This window comes from Podarcis pityusensis (genome assembly GCF_964106645.2).
Source record: "Podarcis pityusensis genome assembly, chromosome: 6".
NCBI classification, from domain to species: Eukaryota; Metazoa; Chordata; class Lepidosauria; order Squamata; family Lacertidae; genus Podarcis; species Podarcis pityusensis.
In genome coordinates this window covers 93444441-93466946 of record NC_138030.1, presented here as the reverse complement: position 1 = coordinate 93466946, position 22506 = coordinate 93444441, and the positions used below count along the sequence as shown (strand labels likewise).

The 22506-nt window shown below is 41.5% G+C and overlaps 1 protein-coding gene across 15 annotated transcripts in view; it reads left to right on the top strand.

Annotated features, from left to right (window-relative positions):
* Positions 1-22506, top strand: part of RASAL2 (RAS protein activator like 2) — a 221272-nt gene that overhangs the window by 134499 nt on the left and 64267 nt on the right. For 12 of the 15 annotated variants that reach the window (XM_081012036.1, XM_081012035.1, XM_081012034.1 and 9 more), the window contains 2 exons: positions 8195-8301; positions 20898-21007. In XM_081012036.1, the coding sequence (XP_080868162.1) occupies positions 8195-8301; positions 20898-21007 (217 nt within the window). Of the gene's footprint in view, positions 1-1593; positions 1691-7542; positions 7580-7932; positions 8040-8194; positions 8302-20897; positions 21008-22506 lie in introns of those variants that run through there. The other 3 variants (XM_081012037.1, XM_081012024.1, XM_081012025.1) reach the window with 3 other exon arrangements.

Here is a 22506-nt window from a genome sequence, read left to right as displayed (position 1 = left end):
TTATAATAGGAAAATATTACTGATTACTTATATACCTGTGGGTATAGGGTGGTATATAAAGTCAAGAAATAATCATCATCATCATCATCCACTGTCAGAAGAGGGACACTATCTGAGCTTCAGTTCTGCATTGGCATTTCCTCTTAATTCAACACTGTGCTTTCTCTCATCCCCTCATTAACCGTGAACTTTGCATGTTATCTGCTGGATGCCACCACCACTGGAGTTTGGCTAGCTTGGATGTAATTTCTTTGCTTCGCCGTTCCTCGCTTGTTGTTTTCTTAATTCCTTGCCACTAAACGTTTGGCAGCAAAATAAGGACGAGAAGCAATCTGTAATTGGGCTGCTGTAATTGGGCGTATCATTTAGCAAAATAGATTTATTTTGCATTTGATGTTGGTTTGCTTAAAAAGGAGTAAAGGGGGATCCTGCTCCTTTAAAGAAAGCAGTTTTTTTCTCGGAGCGTCAGCCTGGTCCCGGAGGACAAAGGCGTTTTTGATTTGTGAGGCCCCTCATTTGTCAGGGCTCGTCCTTGCTTGCATTTGTACAAACCTGTGAAGTGACCCTTTAGGTCAGATAAAAAATATCTTCTCAATCCCCCCCTCCCCCCGATTCCGTGTCGCAAGGGGACCTAGCAAGCACCCGTTGCACAGCTGCAGGACCAGCACACGCTCCCTAGATAGGGCAGTCTTGTGATGCTCTCTTCTTTTGTCAATTAAACGGACTCTCTTTCCGTAGCTATGGCTCTTTTGATTCCTCCTAACAGGACTCCTTTCTCCTGACCCCTCTTCTTTGTTCTCCCGAAAGGGTGGGGGGGAGCCCCATTAACCGAGGAGGGCGAAGTTGAGCTGGGCTCGCGTTGGCTGCTTCTCATTCTGATGAAGAGGAGCTGTTCTAATATCCTTAATGCTGCTGTTGGCAGTTGGAAACAGATTCCATTATTGTTGATCAATGCAGCCGCCATGCGGGAGGGAGGGGGTGAGGGAGGAGGGGAGGGGCTCTTCCTATTCACAGATTGATCAACCTGCCATTGCATGAGCAAATGCGTTGCAAGAGAGGCTTGGATGCTATTGTAATAATAGCTGGGGCAGGAAAGGGGACTGGTGGCGATTCAGCTCCCTCTGGTTGTTAACAGGGTTTTTAATGATCTTTAAGCTTTTTTTTTTTTTTTTTTGGAAAAACAAAGATACTGATTTTTTTATCTTACTCACCCTTACCTCAAAGGAAGACAGTCATATATTAGACTTTATTATGCTGGGTGGCTTGTTGATCTTTCCTTTTGTTTTTCCCCTTTATCTTCTCAAATGCTATTTTCTCATCTCAGGCTATAGGCCCCCTCCCCATCACATTGTTTTTGTTCTTCCTGCTTGAGGTGAGAAACTGGCACCCAATTTTCTTTCCTGCTCCTCCTCATGTCTCCTTCATCAGAAAGGTCTGTCAGCTAGGGAGTTGGGAGCAGGGCCAAGCCCGCCATCCTTTTTTCCGTTTTGTTCAGTCCAGTCAATAACTTAAGTACTGGACTCCCAGGATCATCTGCATTTTCCCACCCTCCCTCCCTTGATTCGTTTGGCCATTGTCTTCTGTATGGAGAAGTTTTCTGGCTGGAGAATGAGTTTCCTTTCTCCTGGAGATGCGGCCGAGTGGCTGGATAGCAGCACAGAAGATGAGCGAAGCCTCCTGTCATTTCTTGGTACGGTAGGCTTGGAATACTACTTTCTTCAAACATTTAATTGACATAGACTTCTTAGATGGGTTTCGTTTTTCATCCTGGAATTGTCAGAGGAATGCATTTAGTTGCACTCTGTGATGAGGCGTGAGTTCTAAAGTTTGCCGCAAGTTAAAAGATCTCTGTTAAACAGATAAAAGCTGGAGTAATTTGTGTGTATCACAGTAATTGCTTATACAAATACACTTTCTAAAAATATTTGATTGTTCTGTTTAGTCTGCAAGTTTATAGATCACTTGGCCTACTGGAATCTGACTAACTAGAACTCACTAACCTAAGAGGAACTATTTTTAGCAATGTATCGCACAAGGTACCTATCACAGTTTTCTCTCTAAACTTTTCTTTGCAAAGCACCATGTACATTGGATGGTTTCTATAGTATATCGTGAAAACCCTGGAGATCCCATTAGAATGCCAACCATTCTACTTCTCCAGTATGACTTCATTCTGAAATTCAACTCAGATGCAAAATAAATCAGTAAAGTAGCAGATAAAATGGTTTGTGACCTTTGAAGTTTTGCTTGTTTTCTTCCTGCCCTTCACTAAGCATTGAAGCAACATAAAAAACTGTTTAAGCTAGTTAGCGAGAAGTTAATATAAAGCAGAAAGTTGTTCACTTTACATTTTGTGCTGTAGAGCTTAGGAAGTGTGGTCCAACTATGTAGCTCTTTCTCACAATGTCCAGCCAGATGTTTCTGGGTCCTCACCAGGAGGACATAGGGATGGCCTTTTCCTGCTATTTTCCTCCTCAGGACACAGAGGGATGCTGGCTGCTACCTTCCATTGAACTGTAATGACGAATAAGCTATGGGAGAGTCTATTCTCTATTCCTTTGTCTAACCCAAAGCCATCAAAACTTCCTTTTGGTATTTTACATTTTGGCTCCTTGGTGTATGTAGAACATGGCTTTTGAGTTTTATTACAGTTTTGAGTTGAACTTTCAAGAAACCTTGCAAATTATGCATGTGACAATGTTTAATAGAAGTTGTTCATAGTGTTGCTTGCGGTGACGGTGGGGTTGTCACCCATATTGCTTGCTTGCAGAAATACATACCCCTTGTTCATGTTAAATGCACCTATAAAGTCATTTGGAGTATATCCATATGGTTCCAGAGTGTGTTACCAGGAGCAGTCCCATCACCCTATAAAAATTAAGAGCTGTGACAATACAATAAATGCTGGGATTGTTTCGTTTATATGCTAAATCCTGAACTCTCAGGTAGTTTGCTATCTTTCTCATGTTTTTTTACCAAAATGTTGAAATTTGTTTAAAAGAGATTAACAGGAGCAAATACCCATGGGCCATGCAGAAGTCTCAGCATCCCCAATTGTTTACCCAGTTCTAGGCCATATTACAATTGCATGGTATTGGTTTGAAGCACAAACATGATGGGTACTTAAATGATACATTTCTGTAGGTCAGCAAGTTTGATATGCCATAATTGTTGGTTGAACTTCCAAAATTTTGGTCTCTTGAAAAATTGTATTTGGCAGTTGTTTTCATGTCGTATTTCTATAGAAGTTAACCTTTTAGTCATTTTTTACTTGTTTATCCTATCCAGTGTTTTTTCCAAGGAGCTTATGATAGCATACGTGGATGTTTCCACATTTTTTAAATCCTCTTCAGCGGTCCTAAAATTAGATTAGGCTGACCTGACTTGAGTGGGTTTGGCCCTTCAAGCCAAACGCTTTTTTGATGTGTCCAGATCCAGCCTTAGGTATTTGTATACTCAAGGGAAGATTGAAAGGTTCCTTCTCGCTTGCCTCTGTGCCAAATGTTAGAACCTCTGAGCCATCCTGCTTGCTCCTTCAGTTTGCAGGGCCCAGACAAAGGCATTTGCCCATTCTAACACCATACCAACAAGCCATCCACGGCTGGTGTCTCTAGGTCGCTTCCTCTAGTCTAAAGCTATGAAGATCCTTGGTTTTGGACTGGATTACAACAGGGCAGTTCCTGTTCACCCGCCTCATGTTTTACTTCAGCTGCTCCTATATCAGATTTCTCAACCCATTTCTTCCTCCTGCTGTGGCGATCCTTTGAACACTGTTTGGTATTTCCCGACCTCCTCTCTGTAGACTTTAGACCAGGGATAGAGAACATTTGCGCCTCCAGAAGTTGTTGGACTCCAACTCCCATTAGCCGTGGCCACCATGGCCAATGGTCAGGGATGATGGAGCTGTAGTCAAGCCACAACTGAAGGGCCACAGGTTTCTCATACCTACCTGGGACCTTTCATCTTCCTCCTACCACCCTGTTTTCCCAAGTAAAAGAAAGCATGTCAGTTGGTTAGAGTGTGGTGCTGATAACATCAAGGTTGCAGGTTTGAGCCCCATATGGGACAGCTGCATATTCCTGCATTGTAGGGAGGTGGACTAGATGAACCTCGGGGATCATCTACAACTCTACAATTCCAACTCTATAATTCTATGATTCAAAATGACTCTGGGAAGTGAAAGCCCCTTTCCTCTCCTGTTTCAATAAAAAGTGCTGTATTATGTCCAGTACAGATGTAAAACTGCCCCAAAAGTAACTATATTTGGGAGTGTACAAAAATGATTGTGTGCTCTCTCCCTCTATCTAATATCTTATGTCTCCTTTAATTGTGATTTAGCATTTTAGCTGATAAGGGAGCTCCTGAATCAAGATTGGAAACCAAAGAATGGGCCAGAATAATGGGTGTGGGTGGGTGTTACAGTGGTGCCCCGCAAGACGAATGCCTCGCAAGACGGAAAACCCACTAGACGAAAGGGTTTTCCGTTTTGGAGGTGCTTCGCAAAACGAATTTCCTATGTGCTTGCTTCGCAAGACGAAAATGTCTTGCGAGTTCCTGCAGGGTTTTTTTTCCTCCCCCCCCCCTTTTTCCCAAGCTGCTAAACCGCTTATCAGCTGATGGCTAAGCCGCTTATCAGCTGATCTTTAAGCCGCTTAACAGCTGATGCTAAGCCGCTTATAAGCTGATCTTTAAGCCGCTTAACAGCTGATACTAAGCCGCTTATCAGCTAATACTGTAGCGCTAAGCGCTAAACCTCTAATGGGCTTGCTTCGCAAGACGAAAAAATCCGCAAGACGAAGAGACTCGCGGAACGGATTCTTTTCGTCTTGCGAGGCACCACTGTATATCAGGGCAAGGTAGTTACGCTGTCAGGGCAGCTCTGTCCTGCAATGCCATTAAAGTCAAGCAAAAGGACTAAAGGTTCCTAAACCAGACCACCAGCTTACAGGAAATCCACAGGCCTGTTAGCTGGATGTTTGATTGATGAAGACTTGTAGTGTATCACTTTATGCTCTAAGGGCTATACTCTAACGGCTAAATGTGATTTTCATGTTTTATCACTGCCTTTCCGGAAACTCATTAACTGTAAGGTTGTAACACTTTGATTTGAAGGAAGCCTCTTTCCTCCTGACTTGTTCTTGAAGAATTATTGAATGAGTGTGCCACTGGTGCAAGTCTTATCTCAGCCACGAACTCCCCAGGTACTTTTAGGCAAGCTCTGAGCCTTTACTTCATCCCCATCTGCAACATGGGGATAGTAAAACTGACCTACCTTGCAGGGATATTGTAAGAATTTCTGAGAAGACATATGAAGGGCCATGAATACTCAAAAAGTTCTGTATAAATTCTGTGGGTTTTTTGCCCTAATATATATGCTAAAAAGAAAGGGCTGCTCTGTAATTCGTCTCTGAAGGCCTTTGCCATTTCATGAGCTTGTTTCAATATACAAATGTTATTTAACAGCTAATCAAAACATTTGCAAATACTAATATTTGCCACATAATAGATTTCCACAATATGAGTGTGTGTTTGTGTGCATGCATTTGCACACACATCTTTGTGTACTGGTGAAGAAGGATCCCATTCACATTTCAGCTGTATAGAGAGAATGGACTAAAGGTTTTAGGCTCCTGTTGATTCTCAGAGACAGTATGATCTGTGCCGTAGTGAATGAGTCATGCAGTGAATTGTGGTAATTTAATATTTTAAGATGAAGAGGTGCATTGATTTTTGCAGCAGGTGAAAATAGTGCAGAAGCACGATGTTACATGCATTGGGAGAGGAGGGCAACAATCTAATTTTGGCCTGGTGGCAGTAGTATAGATTTTCCAGCCAACTCAGCAGAAAAGCCATTTTAAGGGCACAGAAACAGCAGCTGCAGTATTTTCAGCAAGTTGATGCGCAGTTAGAAGCACCTGTGATGGCTAGCACCAGCCTTCTTATTTTGCTATGCCTGGTCCATCAATTGCAAAGTTGAAGTTTATCTCATCTCTATCTGGATTTATCTTCTTACTCTCTTTAATAAAGTTTCTGGCCTTTCTGAAATCAGAAGCTTGCAAACTGGCTGATCTCTAGGTCACTTATTTCTGGTAGGTGGAAGTTGCGTGGACAAGTGTGGATTTTCCTCTTCCCTCCTTTAAAACAAGACCTCCTCCCCGCCAAAAAAATACAGCAGTCTGTTTTTGACAGGCGGATCCAGACTTATGCTTCTTCATGTATGACTCTGCAAAATCCAACAGACTGTGTTAAATTACTACAGATGCTTTGATAAGGAGGAGCAATTTTCCTGAGTGAGCATATAGCAGGACTAGCCAAGCCTCACTGCAATGCTTGACTGTGCCGAAACTGGAGTAAAAGCACATCTTTTACTTCCTTCTTTTCCAAATATGCTCTATCTTTCTTTATTTTTTTGCCTTTTTTCTATTTGTTTTTCTGAAGAACAAATGCCATTTGTGATCTTATCCAGCGTACTGCCTGCAAAGATATGGGCTTCTTTTTTTAACTATTGTGGAAAAGAAGGCATCATTTTGGAATAAAACCAGCAATCTCTGCAAAGGATTTTGAGAGACTTAAAAACATAGTAATCCTGAAAGAAGGAGCAGACAGTCCATGAGTTGTGGAGAGAGATACTGCCCTGTTTTTATCACCAGTTTATGCTGAAGGATAGTTACAAGTGAAGGATCTCTGTTGCAGACTACAATTTTCCATCCTGCATGGAGAAATCTACCTCTTCAGTTTTAAACCTATGGCATGGTTGACTTTGGAATATCTCCCAAATGCTGCCTTTTACCCATTTTTTTGCAAGTTTCTGGATACAGAGTTAACATTGTAATTCACATTTAAACAAGAAGAGACGTATCCTCTGGTGTGAAGCTCTTCACAGTTTGTCAGGATCCAGTTTTCTAATGCCATCTCTCATCATGTCAGATTTCCCCCCCTTTAAGTCTTCATGGGTGCACCGTGCCATAGAACTGGTAAAATCAGACTCTGTTATGCAAAAGCATCACAGAAGGATTTGTTGGTGGGAATCTTGTCGCGGTTATTTTTCGGTGAAGAAAACCTCCTTTTCTGGAACTCGGCTGGTTGCTCCTCTCCTTTGACTCGGAGGATCAGGATGGATAGGGAAATAATCTGAAACTGAGGAGAAAGCTGGCTGCTGAGTGTCTGTTAATAGCTTGAAAGTAACTGATGAGGAGGATGTGCGTTCAGACCGATTGATTGAATAGCTGCAGTCTTCTCGTGCATTTCCTCCTTGCTCTCTGCAAGCTGTAGCGAGGGGAGGGGGAAGAGTGGGAAAAAACCGGCTTTCTCTTAAGTGGAAGTAGCACGGATCCCAAGGGCCAGGAGGCCAGAAATGGAACTTTGAGCTGCATCTGTCTCCCGAAAGGAGAACAGCGGGAATAAAAAATGCCAGCCGTCGGCGTCATAGTTTACTCCCTTCCTTTTCAATCCCGAAGATAACAATGGACTTTTTCTTAGGATGTGGTTTTCTCTATTCTGTGCTGAGTGTCTGTCAGTTAAGCTGCATTCCTTTAAGCTTAGGTTTGTGAACTGGAAATGGGCAGCAGTTGTGATAAAGGTATCTTATCTATAGTTTTCTCTGTGAAAAAATGTACATATTGATCCTGTCGTCTTTGTTTAGGCAGATGTTGTGATCACAAAGTCATAGCTTAGGTCATGCTGTCAGAACAAGGAGAAAGTGACCTATTTTTTCTTATCTGCAGTGGTTTTCATATTATGCACCATCAAGTGTGTGAATCTTTTGGTGGCCATAGGTTACAGTCTTGTTCATGCATACTTTAGAGGAAATACTATTTAACTCAAGACTTACTTATGGGTAAACGTGCATAGGTTAGGGCTGTTACTGTCTGAACTATGAATTATGACCATCCCTATGATATCGAATCTCAACCTTTAACAAATTATGTTCAGTGCAGTTTATATCAGGAGCATCTCCTTATTGTGCTTGGCAGAATTAACTCCCTTCATGCCTGAGTACTTTTCAGTTGCAGATAATATGTGTGCTGTAACTTTGCCAAGTGAGTACTGAACAGAGCAGAGTCTTCTGAATTGCTTGCGATGTTCGCTTTGCAGACGAGAGTAAAGTTTCCATAACCTGTAAATAGTGAGAAATGTATCTGCCTGCGGGTAATGATCTTTCATTTTTCTCACCTTTTCCCCTTCCCCTCTCCAGAGGTCCCAGCAGAGAGGTCTCCTCGCAGACGGAGTATCTCAGGGACAAGTACATCAGACAAAACCAACCCCATGGACCCATCAAATACATCTCCATTCAAAGTGCCGGTAAGTATCCTTTCCTTGAAAGGGGAGGGGTCCCAGCTGAAGGTCAGGGTGACTAAAATGGCCTATGAACAAACAGCATTCCTTATCAATTTGGGGTTAAGAATTCAGTAGGCAGCCAAAAGGCAGACGTATTGTCACAAGTTGTCTGATTAATATTTATCTCCTGATAGACCCAAAACTTATCCCTGCCTTTTTTTTAATCCTTGACCCAAAGTCATAAATGTCTTAAACTATATGATAAGGCTGCATGTGGATGGATCTCTGTTATACTGAAATACTTCTGATATCACTGTGTTGACTGTATAGTAGATAGTGAAGCTCTTTTCCAAATAAAAAACGTGTAGTTGGCCCAGGTTACATACTTTAGGAAGATGTCTGTTTTTTCACCATAAGGTGATGCGAAAAGGACAATCATGAGACCCATACACACCTTTCCATACTTCATCAGAGGGTCTTCTCCAGGACACCCCGCCTAATGAAGTGATGTGGGTGACATCTATGGAGAGGACATTTTAGGGGGTTGCTTTCTGCTTATGAAATGCTCTTCTCAAACAGGCTTGCCTGGTACCTGCACTATGGTATTTTAGATGCAACAACCCATCTGTTCCCTCAGGCCTTTCCATTGCAATCCATTGGGTTCTTCAGATTTTTGCTCCTATTCGCCCCCCCCCCTTACTGAGTTTTATGCTGGTTTTAATTATTTTATTTGTTTTAGCTGCTGTGTGTTACACTGCTTTTAGCTGGAGTTTCTGATGTGATTTATTTTATTTTGGCTTTAGTGGTTTTATTATGAATTGTATTTTGTATTTTATTCTGTGTAAACTGCCTGAAGAGGTTGGTTGGATGAGTAGTACGCAAATCAAATCAAATCAATAAATGAGGATATCCTGATTTGTGCTGGCCACGCTCATAGATGCCATAAACTTTAAAAATCAGGTTTGCAAACTGTAACCCTTCAATTCCAAAATATATTTGCATTTTGGGTGCATCTCATGGCTAGTATCTGTGTGAAAACTCAGACTCAATGAGGAATGAGACCCTTCATTTGCCCAACTGGGCAAAAGGGCCTTACTTTCACAACAGCAATAAGGGGGGGAATCTATTCAAAGTGAGCAAAAAAGCAATGTGGATTTCAAAGGCAGAGGAACTTATCATTTCAGGCTTGCGTATTGGCCTTCAGTTTGCACAATGAGCCCTAATATTTGGTTATAAATTACTTGGGTTTTGTAACAATTAATCCCAAAAGCCGGGAATTTCTTCCCATAATTTGTTAACAATTGATGAATCAAAATTGTAGCACAACTGCTATAATATTTATGTAGCTTTTAATGATGATGATGATGATGATGATTACTACTACTACTAGAAAAGGTGACTCAGTTACTGCACAAATCAAGTTAAAGCTGACATGCTTTTTAAAAAGTATACCTTTAAAAAAAAGAAAAATGTAGTCAGCCACAATATTCTGGGCAGTAGTTTTATGATCCACTTACTGGTCTGCAAGAAATAGGCGAAGGGTCCTTTTGTTTACTTAATCCCCCAGCCTGTCTTACTTTCCCAACCTCTTTTTCCTCTCCCTCCTATCTCCATTCCAATTATTGAGAATAGAAAGTTTCAGCTGACAATGGTTTCAGTTCTATTTATGTTCTTAACATTAGGCACTTTTAAACTATTATACAGAGCCATCGTGGATTGTTTTTAGGAAGAGACTATTTTGAGTTTTGCTTTCATTGAAGTGGATCAGCGTTTAATGAGCTTTAGTTATATAATCATTCCAAACCTGGCATAAACTGTATGTTTGAGCATTTCCCTTTTCCTTTTTTTTTAAAGTATTAAATGAATGACAGATCTATCCCAAACAGATTAAACACCGCTATGTCAGCATTTAGGTGATCCATGTTATATGCATTGTCAGACTGGAGAGAGAGAGAAGAGTTCACACTGCAGTAATGGGTCCTACTCTTCCTCCTATTTAACCTTTGAGCAACCCTGCCGTAATCATTTGTATATTCTGGGATCAATATTGTACAGTTAACACAACAATAATTTATTGAGGCATGGAATCAGCTGCATTTCCTAATCTCTTCACCCAGGGAAATTTGTTTTAGCATGTATTTCCAAATGTTTATTATCAAATACAAACAATGTTTGACACTTGAGGGCCCGTTCAAATGACTTGATTTCCATTCACAGAGAGTTGCCTGCAAGAACTTGGCCCTTCTGGTTTGATGGGATGGTTTGCTTGCTGCTATTCCAATGATTATCTGTAAAATTAAGCATTGTATGAAAGATAGGCATGTGCTCTTGTGTGTTCTATGGTAACATTTCTGTTTGTCAAGCAGGGTCACCTACAACTTTCATGCTACTCTACAAATTCAGTTTGTGCCAAAAGGAAAACATATTTTCCTATGGTTTGAACAGCTTTGATGTAAAAAAGAAAAGGATTTCTGATATTCACATTGCAAGGAAGTCCAGAGCCAGTCTTCTAGGACTTATAGCAGAAGACTGCAAAAAATTAAAAAAATAAGAAGCTTTCATAGGTGTTTCAGTTGCTGTTGCAATTGGGTTTCATATTTTGTCAAGTTTGCACTTCTAGGCAACAGAGACATGGGGGCAGGCAAATGATTTTTAACTCTTTACTCAAGTATTTGGTATAGGATTGGCTCAACTTTTAAACTATTGGCTCCATGGAGTAGAGCCCTGTTACAGTAAAGTTATCCTCAAGGAGGAGGAGGGCTTACATGCAAAGTGTATTCAGACTTTCAGATTCATTTACATTCTCTCATTTCAAAATGTGGTGGAGAACACTGGATTTTCCAGGCTTGGCTTGGCTTGTGAGCTAGCAAGATCTGGGTTCACATTGTAGCTCAGGTCTGAGGTTTATAGAGGAGTCTTTGGTGAGTTTCTATGTCCCTGCCAAAGTTTTTTTAGAGAGCTGTTGTGAGGATAAAATGAAATTACCATAACCTGCAGAAATTTGCCCCTGGGTGGGATGGGATAAAAATGTAACAAGCTGAACTTCAACCTCTTCGTGCCCTCACTTCCTGGGTAAAGCATGACATAATGCTCAGAAACAGATTGGCGGTTTCAAAATAAAGGCGTTAGAGATATGTTGCGTTCAGGGTGCGCCTGTGTGTGTGTCTTTTAAAAATGCAACCAGGCTATTTTAAAAATTCACTTCTGAATAGAACATTCACATCCAGTACATTTTCCGCAGTTGTCCGTGTAGGAGCCAAACAGTGGCATCCATACAGAGAAGGCGACTCAACTGTACAACTGTTAATAGGCCTTTGTCCAGCGCTTGGAATTTTGATTTACAGTTACATAATGTACTGCAAGTGAAATGCTTTTTTCCTTGCTCTTTTTGGAAGGAACTCTTCAAAGAGCTCTCTGGCTGCCCATATTTAGAGGCTGACAGTTAAAATTCAACTTTGCCCTTCCATTTAAATATTTGAGGTTACTATTTTTTACCAACTTACTGCATGATGAATATCCACTGATCAGCTTATACTTGGCAGTTTATGCTTACAAGGGACGACTCAAGAGTCAGATCCTGACCTCATAAGAGCATAAGCGCCTGCTGGATCATGCCAGTGGCCCATCTAATCAGCATCCTTCTCTCACTGTGACCAGCCACATGCCCACCTGAGCAGAACACCACTCCCCTCCTGTGCTTCTAGCAACTCTCATTCAGAAGCATCCTTCCTCTGACATAGCTCTCATGGCTAGTAGCCATTGATAGCGTTCTGCTCCAGGAGTTTGTCTAATCATTTTTTAAGAACCTCAGTGCCAGAGCCTGCCCATTGCCTCATGACTTGCCAGTTGTGCCCTCCTAGCCATGCCATAACCTTTGGGTTGCACTGATGCCAACACCAGCATCTCCTTGATGCCAGGAGACAGAAAAGTCCAGGAATGCTGCAAGCAACCACACACACACACCCCTTCTGAAGGAGAAGGGCCAGAGGAGGTGCTGAAGGATATTTTAAAAAGAGATTAAAGGCTGATACAGTGGTACCTCGGTTTACGAACTTAATCTGTTCCAGAAGTCCGTTCTTAAGCCAAAGCCGTTCTTAAACCGAGGCCCTCTTTCCCTAATGAGGCCTCCCACTGCTGGTGCCCTTCCACCTTTTGGCTTCCGTTTGTAGATCGAGGTAAAGTTCGCTATCCGGAACACTGCTTCCGGTTTTGCAAAGTTCATTTACTGAATAGTTTGTAAACAGGGCTGTTCTTAAACTGAGGTACCACTGTATTTCAAAAATATAATAATGATGCACTGGAAATAGAAAGGAAAGGGGTAAGTGAGAAAAGCTGTTTAAGGGGAATGAAGTGAATATAGAAAAGCCAAGGAAATAGCATGAAAAACTGACAGGGTGTTGAGGGGGCGCGCGGGGTGTGTGTAGAGTTAAGTTTGAAAGAATAGGGTAAGAAACAACAGGAGATGGATCAAGATACTTTAAGAGGCATGCGGGATTGGAAAGGGGAAAGTGTGAAATGAAAATCATTTTCTACTTGGATCTTTTAGACCAGCAAATTCTACATGAATGATGCTAAGACACAATACCCCCCAAAGCAAATAGCACAAAGGAAGCTGAGCTATGGAACTCCTTCCCACAGGAAACAAAATGGCACAGAATTGAACAATTTCCAAAGATGTGCTGGATGTTGATAGAAAAGGATGCTAGTAGTTTCCTGCTGACTTTGCCAAATTCTGTCTCCCATCTGCCGCCAGATTGACAAAGGCTGGGCAAAGGAATTCCACTGGTGGTTGGTTGTGAACTTTGAGCACTCCCCACCTTTTGGTCTTGTGCCATCATGAGTAGCATCTGAATAAAAACCTCTGTCGGTCAGTTTGTATTTTGCAGTATGTCTTCAGATATGCTGCACTGTCCTGTACGCAAGAAGTCAGAAGAACCGAAGACATGTTATTTACTTTCTTGTTCCTACAATTTTGTTCTCTACTGTAAATTCACCACAAAATATTCAGATAATAAGCAGTTTTCTCTGTTTCTTTTGATCAGAACTGCCACAGTCTAATGGACCATAACATTGGGAAATATTTCCTGACATGAAGCCTCAATTTTCTTTTGTTAGGCCAGAGCTACTCATTTGTTTCAGCTTAGCATCTTCCTCTTGCTTTGATTTCATGCTTTTCAGATTGATGGCAAGGCTTAGTTTTACAAAGCAGAAAGCAACCTTCTCAAATGAAACTTTCTAGCTTTTGAATTATTTGTGAAGCCCTTCCATGTATTTACTCCAGCTCAGTGACCTTGAAGTTCTGTGCTGTAGGGGGGCTGCTGAACATGAAATCTTGTTATTGTCTCATAGATCAGCAAAAACTTTCCACCTTCTTTGTGACATACCTTTCAATGTATGAGCAAACAGTGCATGTGTACCTTAATTTTGCATGTTGATGCTGACAATTGTATGTCTATGCTGCCTTGTTCACCGAACCCAACATTCTTTTTTCTCTGTTCTGTGCATTTTTTCATAATTTTCTTTGCTGTAAAACTTTTCCTACCTGTGTAAAATAACACTGGGTAGGGGTGGGGGTAGCTGACTTCCTTTAATAAATCCTATTTGTTGCAACCTTTCAGATTCTTAAAAGTCTCCGCTTCTTTTGAGAACAGAGCTAATGCTTTTTGTTAACGGCCTTTAAATATTTTACCACTAAAGTCTGCAGTTTATACTGAGTTTTTGGGGTGTCAATTTATGAAGAGAACCAGCGATCACTTCTCTGATTGCCTGGTAAGGCAATTGCAGTTTTAAAAATAAAGTTATTGAATAGCCATACCAGCAGGAGCTTAACATCACTTTGCATTTTTGAAATACCTTGAGGCGTAAAAGTCATACAGGAATTTTGCCTGTCTCTTAAACCTCTTTCTGCAATGATATCATAATGCCGGAGTCACCAGTGCGACACCTGTGGGTTTGCATGGCCCCACAGAGGCCATCCTTGGTATCCATGGGGGTCACATCTCCCCCCTGAAATTAGGCTTGAAATAATTTTTTTTTATTGTAGCCAACAGAATAGGTTGCGGTGTGTGGCTGGTTGTAGTGTGAGTGTGTAGTTCCTATGGCAGTACAGTTGGTCCCTTACCTTTCCCGCCCCGACCTGGCCACAGTGATCCATGCGACAGTCACCTCCAGGCTTGACTACTGTAATTCGCTCTACGCGGGGCTGCCCTTGAAGCTGTCCCAGAAACTCCAGTGGGTGCAGAATGCTGCAGCGAGGCTCCTCACGGGGTCTCTGCCATGGGAGCATATTCACCCAGTGCTTTTCCAGCTGCACTGGCTCCCGGTGGAGTATAGGGTCAGGTTCAAGGTGCTGCTTTTGACCTTTAAAGCCCGTCATGGCCTAGGACCCTCAGACCTATGGGACCGCCTCTCCCGGTATGCCCCACGGAGGACCTTAAGGTCCATAAATAGCAACACCCTAGTGGTCCCGGGCCCTAAGGAAGTTAGATTGGCTTCAACCAGAGCCAGAGCCTTTTCAACTTTGGCTCTGGTCTGGTGGAACGCTCTGCCTCATGAGACCAGGGCCCTGCAGGATCTGATTTCTTTCCGCAGACAGAGTTGTTCCGCCTGGCCTTTAGCTTGGAGCCAATTTGATTCCCTCCCTCTCTTTCTTTCTTTTTTCTTTCCCTTCTCCTCCTGGGATGAGGCTATATTTTAATATTTTAATGTTTCAATATTTTAATGTTGTATTTTGATTTTGTTTTTAAGTTGTAATCATTCAACTTGTTTTTATTATTGCTTGTTAGCCGCCCTGAACCCGGCCTTGGCTGGGGAGGGCAGGGTATAAATATAAATAATAATAATTATTATTATTATGGCAGTTTCCCTGGTTTGTGAATGGGCCCATGTGTCCAGAAAGGTTGACAACCCCAGTATAGTGTGTAACCAAAAATAGGTTTTGTAACTAAAACCAGTTTTCACCCTGGAACCCGTTTTCAGTGCCAGAGAGCCAATCTTCCATTTGCATCTTAGCAAGTATTTTCCAGACTCCTCGATAGGTTGCCAGAATGCCTCTAAGCATGTACAGAATACCCTACGGCACACTAAATTCACAGTAGCTGGTTCCCACATATTTAATATCAGGGAACAGACTTTGGAGGAAATTAATGGAAGCCATGAACTTTTTTTGGTGCTGCGTCTTAAGCACTTACCTGGTAGTGCAACTATAGCTGGGGTTAACCTGTTAGTATTCTGGGCCCAATAATATCTGCTTAAAATTTACCTAGATGCAAACAATGTTGCATTCTGACCTGATCCTTCCTCACAATAAACATATGCTTACGTATTTTTAAACCTGGTTAAAGCTGCTGAAATTAATATTCCAATTTACATAACGTGTAATCTTTTTTATGATGAAACATTTGTGTCTCAGATAACTTACCTGTATTTTACAGGATGATTATGTGCTACATGACAATGGAAATTCTATTCTTGTTATGCAGTGACCCTGCTGCGCTGTAGAAGAATAGTAACATCATTTTTTCCTTTGGCTTATGTATTATGAAACAGGGTGAAGTGAGGCTCAGCTGTTACTTCTATTCCTAAGCTGCATTTTAATTTGTTTTACTCTTCCTTTGTGCGCAGATATATCCCCCTCTCCCTTTTCTATTAGATGAAAATGAAAGATAGAATGAAATATAATTGTAGTGTTTTTCTTTGCTGTTTCCATCCTGCCCTTCTGAAATTTGTACAACCTCCCTTTCTTCTTTGCCTCTGTGCATTGAACAGGCATGTTCCAAAGAGATGCTTACATTGCTTTCTCGTAACCGCTTTCTAGTTACCTTTTTATAAACTTCGAGTTAGGTTGTTGCATATCAGTATATGTCCATAATTCTTCTCCTTTTGTCTAAATATGCTACCATACAGGTGTACCTGGTGAGTTCCATCTGCTTCAATTTGCCTGATCAGCTAGTTTTGCTAGATGCCTCCTGTTGTCCCCCTTTAGTTTTGTAGAATCCAAGAAAGTTGCCACTGAGTGGATTTCTTTACCTTGCAATTTGTCCTTCTATTAAAGCAGGAGCGGGTGGCGCTGTGGTCTAAACCACTGAGGTTCTTGGGCTTGCTGATCAGAAGGTTGGCAGTTCAAAATTGCTCTGTCCTAGCTCCTGCCAACCTAGCAGTTCGAAAGCACACCAGTGCAAGTAGATAAATAGGTACCGCTGCGGCGGGAAGGTAAATGACATTTCCATGCACTCTGGTTTCCATCACAGTGTCCCATTGCACCAGAAGCGGTTTAGTCTTGCTGACCACGTGACCCGGAAAGCTGTCTGCGGACAAACGCCGGCTCCCTCGGCCTGAAACGAGATGAGCGCCGCAGCCCCATAGTTGCCTTTGACTGGACTGAACCATCCAGGGGTCCTTCACCTTTACCTCTATTTAAGCAGGGCATATCACTGTACCTTCTTATTTCTGGTCCCCAGGTTCATTTCCTTGCAAACTAGTTACTCTCTCTCCCCTGCCCTATTCTATAGCGTTCACCTCTCAGTGGCATCTTCTAAAAAAGAATTCTCCTTCTCCAGCATGCACGCTCTGAGACCAAATAATTTTCTACGTTGTAGTGGCTTTGGTTATTCTGGCATCCTGCTATTTTTATTGTCATTGTTTCTTGGTTTATTATTTGGTTTACTGATGTCTTACAGTTTGAAGAAGACGCATAAAAATTATATTTAATGAGGCAGGGTAGAAATATATTAGTTTTTTAAAAATTGGGGGGGGGGGGGGATAATGTTACTGCCGTCACCAGCTTTGTGGAGACGTAGCCCATCTCATGGGAGTTTTACAGAGAGTTCTTGCTGGTGTATAGGACCTGTTTCATCTGGGTTTGGGATGCCCCTGACCATAGACAGCTTGCAAGCCGATTACAGTTCAATCCAATGCATTTCCACCAGGAAGTAAGCTTTGTTGAGTTCAATCGTACTTAGGTACCGTCTTTTTTGCTCTATAAGACGCACCAGACCATAAGACTCACCTAGTTTTTGGAGGAGGAAAACAAGAAAAAAAAAATATTCTGAATCTCAGAAGCCAGAACAACAAGAGGGATCGCTGCGCAGCAAAAGCAGCAATCCCTCTTGCTGTTCTGACTTCTGGGATAGCTGCGCAGCCTGCATTCGCTCCATAAGACGCACACACATTTCCCCTTACTTTTTAGGAGGGAAAAAGTGAGTCTTATAGAGCAAAAAATACGGTAAATCTTACCCATAGAAATTGGTCCCAGGTAAGCATATACACAATTATTGCAGCCTTAGTTAATTTTTAGTGCACCTGCTAGCACGTTTTGTTACTGTGGAAGACAGGATGTATTTTTATTGCTGAGGAGCAAATTTACAGAGTCATACCACAAGAGAAACTCAGTTTTTAATTTCCGTGCTTCAAGTATCTTGATTAGGCATGTTCAAGGTTATCTAAAGCTTATGCATTTGAATCAAAATTAGTATAGTGGCTAAAATTGAGGTTGGGATCTTGCTTCTGTTATACATCTGCCGGGTAGTTTTAGGAAAGCCCCTCTTTTTTGGCCTCAGACCCCACCCTACTGTCATGTGGAATAATGCTGACCTAGCTTAAAGTTCTTACAAGGCTTACAAAGGAATAGATGGGAGACATTTTGAACACTCCAAAGCAGCCTTTGCCAAGCTGGTGCCTTCCAGGTGTTTTGTATTACAGCTCCTATCCCTGACCTTTGCCCATAATGACTGAGGCTTGATGGGAGTTGAACGTCTGGGGAGAACCAAGTTAGTGGAGGCTGCTCTAAAGTACAATATTAAAACTAAGCCTAGCATCATCAAATAATCATAAGAAAAATAATATTCCTTGCTGTCACCTTGTTCATACAGCCTCATGTGTACCTTGACCTTCCCTTGTATAAATGCCTTTGTTATTCTAGTCTGCTTGCAACACTGTGCTCAAGAGAGAGCCTAAAGCATTTATTGATTATCTGTTTTTTAATGGCACTTTTCAAAGTCTGCACTAAAATGTCCAGTGAACTGGGTTGATTTTTGATGCTATTCACAGCTACATAAAAACTGCTCTTAACAAAGCTGCCATTTCATTTTTAGGAAACCCTACTTTAGCATTTTTGTTCTTTCCACCAGCATTTTTGACAAGAGATCAACAGCTCTCTGTTCTCAAATGAGCTGAATTTTTTATTATTCGTTTCATCATTGTTTTACCCCATTTTCCTACGTACAGTTTCCTCAGGATGAGTTACAGTAACAACATGCTTTTGAAACTATATTAATTAAAGCAAAATAATTTAAAATGCTTAAAGCAAACAGAGCTATCTGGGGCATCTGTTGAAAACTTTAAAGTTTTAATTTATCGTGATTTGAAGGTAAGGTTTCTGTTTTCTTCACTTGATAGCCAATAGACATCTAGTGGAATTAGCTTTTAGTAGTGTTGAAGCTCGCAATCTGTAAACAGAAGCCCTGCTAATAGGCAACAAATAATTAAATTAGTCAAATCCTCCTTGCTATACTAATCTTTCTACATGAAAAGTAAAGACAATTTCATTCAGATATCATTACTGAGTCTATGAAGCTTATTGTTTTTCCAACCTAGTGCAAGGTGTACATGTAAACACTGATGGCAAGATTTTTATTTCTCTCATAAAATTTATATATTGCTTGATGGTGAAAACAAAGCAAAAGCTCAAAGCAGCCTTCCTTTCTCTATGATGATGATGATACCACCCTTCATCCAAAGTTTTCAGGGCGGTTCACATGATAAAAACCCCAGTTTGTAATGTCTTCTTGTCTGATGCACGAGTTTTTTTACTGAGATCAGGAGAGTAAGCACATGCTTAAATATATATATATATATATATATATATATATATATTAATAATAATATATACCCCGCCCATCTGGCTGGGTTTCCGCAGCCACTCTGAGTGGCTCCCAACAGAATTAAAAGCACAATAAAACATCAGGCATTAAAAACTTCCTTAAACAGGGCTGCCTTCAGATGTCTTCTAAAAGATGGCTAGTTGTTTATTTAATAATAATAAAATTTCTATGTCATCTTCCATCTGCGGATCACAGGGTAGTTTATAAAGAAAAGTTATAAAGAGAAGTTTTTGCCTGGCACCTAAAGATATATAATGATGGCTCCAGATGAGCCACTCCACAAACAGGGAGCCACTACAGAAAAGGCCCATTCCCGTGTTGCCACTCTCTGGGCCCCCCATGGAAGGGCCTTAGATGATGATCACAGGATCTGGGTCGGTTCATAGGAGGAAATTGCGGTCCTGAGCCGTTTAAGGCTTTATAGGTCAAAGCCAGCACTTTGAATGGGGTCTGGAAGCTAATTGGCATCTAGTGCAGTGGGGCCAGGATGGGTGTGATATGCTCAAACCCTCTTGCCCTGTTGAGCACCCTGGCTGCTGAATTCCGCACCAGTTGAAGTTTCTGAACCATCTTCAGAGGCAGCCCCACTTCAGTGCTCCAATCTAGAGATTACCAAAGCACAGATGACAGAAGTTAGGCTATCAGCCAAAGCCGATAGAAGGTGCTCAGCGCCCCCAAGGCCACCTGAAGTAATCTAGAAAGAGATGTCTGTTTATTATGAAATTCTTTGAAGGAAACAGGAGCTGATGGTGGCGCATAGCCTCTTCGCACCAGCATCTCACACACGTAGGCTCAGTTTGCCTGTAACACAAAGCCAAACATGAATGTGCTTTGCTGCTGCTGCACTGCTGTGGGCCAAGCCATGATTGGGCTTAGCATGTCATACAAACCTGGAATCGTGGTTTGTCTCCTCCTGGCAAACCATGAGCTGTAAGCGAAGAAGAAACCTTGGTTGCAGCTCATGATTTGTCTTGGTCCGGGTTCAGAGGGTACGTTAAGCCATGGTGATTTATTTATTTAAAATATTATCCGGAAGCTTTCTGGGCAAATTTATTCATGTGAAAGCTTTCTTGTGTGAAACTGCTTTGTTCAGGTGTGTGACTATGGTAGGTAGCAAAAACGGAAATATTAAATATGGCCTTCTGATAGTTTACAATAACATGTTAAATTGTCGGTGCTCAATATTTCAAAAAGGTATCTATGCTGAGGTTTGATGAGACATACATTAATTTAAATATAATCGATAAATTGGGGCAGGATCGCAGACTTGCTTCCTACTCCATCAGTCTTCCAGTTAGCATCACTTGGAGTTTATGCCACCCTGAGTGTTTCTGCGTACATTTATAGTTTACTCGTGTTTAATTAAAAAGCACGCATTACCGCATCAATTATTTTAGGTGTTTGCTGTGGCCTTGTTGTTGACAGGAAGCGCTTGTTTCCCTTGGGTTCCTCCTTAGTGACTTTAAAGCACAGTGTACTCTCTACCTTTTCCATTGGACTGTCTGAATTTGTGCCTGGAGCACAAGGTGAGGCCTGTCTGTCTGATTGCCATTTGTCTTAGTTATGTTGGGATGAATTTAGACTGTGAGTTGAGGAACCTCCCTGTGGCCTTCATAGTGGAATATTTTCTGACAAATAATTCCTTTCACGATTACCAAGTTGATCATTACTCAACGACAGGTTTCCTTTACAAAGAAATCATAATTTGAATTGATTCACTTCTGTGCCTTTTTCTTTTAGGGCTTCTTCAGTAAACGGCTTAAAGGGTCAATCAAAAGAACGAAGAGCCAGTCAAAATTGGATAGGAATACCAGCTTCCGTCTTCCATCCCTTCGACCCACTGAGGACAGGTAAGAACCGTCATGGAGGGTCGCTCCTCTTCCCTTCCAGACATTTGGCAAGTTGCATTAATCTGTGGATATGCTCATATTGTGTATGAAACCAGGAAGTCACACTTAAAACAAAGGTTACTTATCTTGTTGTTTTCAAAATATTTGGCATAGGTTGCAATTCACAACCCACTTACACTACTTACAGCCCCATTTAAAAATCAGTGTTCTTCTTTGTAGTAGTAGTAGTAGTAGTAGTAATAATAATAATAATAATAATAATAATAATAATAATTTATTATTTATACCCCGCCCATCTGGCTGAGTTTCCCCAGCCACTCTGGGCAGCTCCCAATCGAGTGTTAAAAACTTGTAGTCTCTCTGCATCTGGTTTCTGTGCCTGTGCAAAGCTTATTTATAACAGGGATCAGCAAATCTTTTCAGCAGGGGGCTGGTCCACTGGCCCTCAGACCTTGTGGGGGGCCGGACTATATTTTGAAAAAAACATTAAAATGAACGAATTCCTATGCCCCACAAATAACCCAGAGATGCATTTTAAATAAAAGCACACTTTCTACTCATGTAAAAACATGCTGATTCCCGGACTGACCGCGGGCTGGATTTAGAAAACGATTGGGCAGGATCCGGCCCCCGGGCCTTAGTTTGCCTAGCCATGATTTATAACATCCCAGAGCTGAACAGAGCTTTGGCAGGAAGCCTGACTCTGGCGCACATGCTCAATGGGTGTGGCTCCATGTTTCCATTCGGTTCCTTTCAACTACTGCAGTATTGCTTGGAATGTTTTCAGTGTCCTCCTCCTCTGAGGAGACTGGGCTGAGTCTGGCTACATTTCCTCCCATTCACACCTATAGCAGTGGTCCAAATGGCATTGCTAACTTGTTTATTTCACTTTCACTTGAGGAAACCAGTGGATCATGGACTATCGAATGATGAAGTGATAGATCCCGTAGTTATTTGAATCCTGGGTATTTAAACCTTCTTTAAAGAGGGTTTAATCTTCTAAGAACTGGGAAGATCCCTTGTTCAGATAACTGCGGTATCTTCCACCTCACCTCTTCCCATGGCGAGAAGAGCATGGTCAAGGACTTTCAATCCTATGGGTTTATTCTCCTCACTTCCCAAGACCATTTGGGCTGAAAATATTGTCACACAAGTAACAATATTGTGGCATGCTTATTTTCATTTTCTCATTGGGGCCAGTGTTGCTATTTGCAGTGGTCATAGTGTGCTGCCTCAATCGATATCATTATCTTCTTTGCTTAGAGAGCAGCAAAATAAAATCATGGTGACAGAAAAGCTTTACAGACATCTAACTGCCTTGTTAATTCTATGATTTGTGGAAAGCCTTTCTTCCGGATATGACTTTCAGTGGATAACATTTATTCTTTAATCACTGTAATAATCATAGCAACTATAGTTTCTCCTGACCCCCTTGTTTTGGTGTATCTTATTACTGGACTATAAAGATGGATTGCACATGATCTATTTTGTGGGCTCTG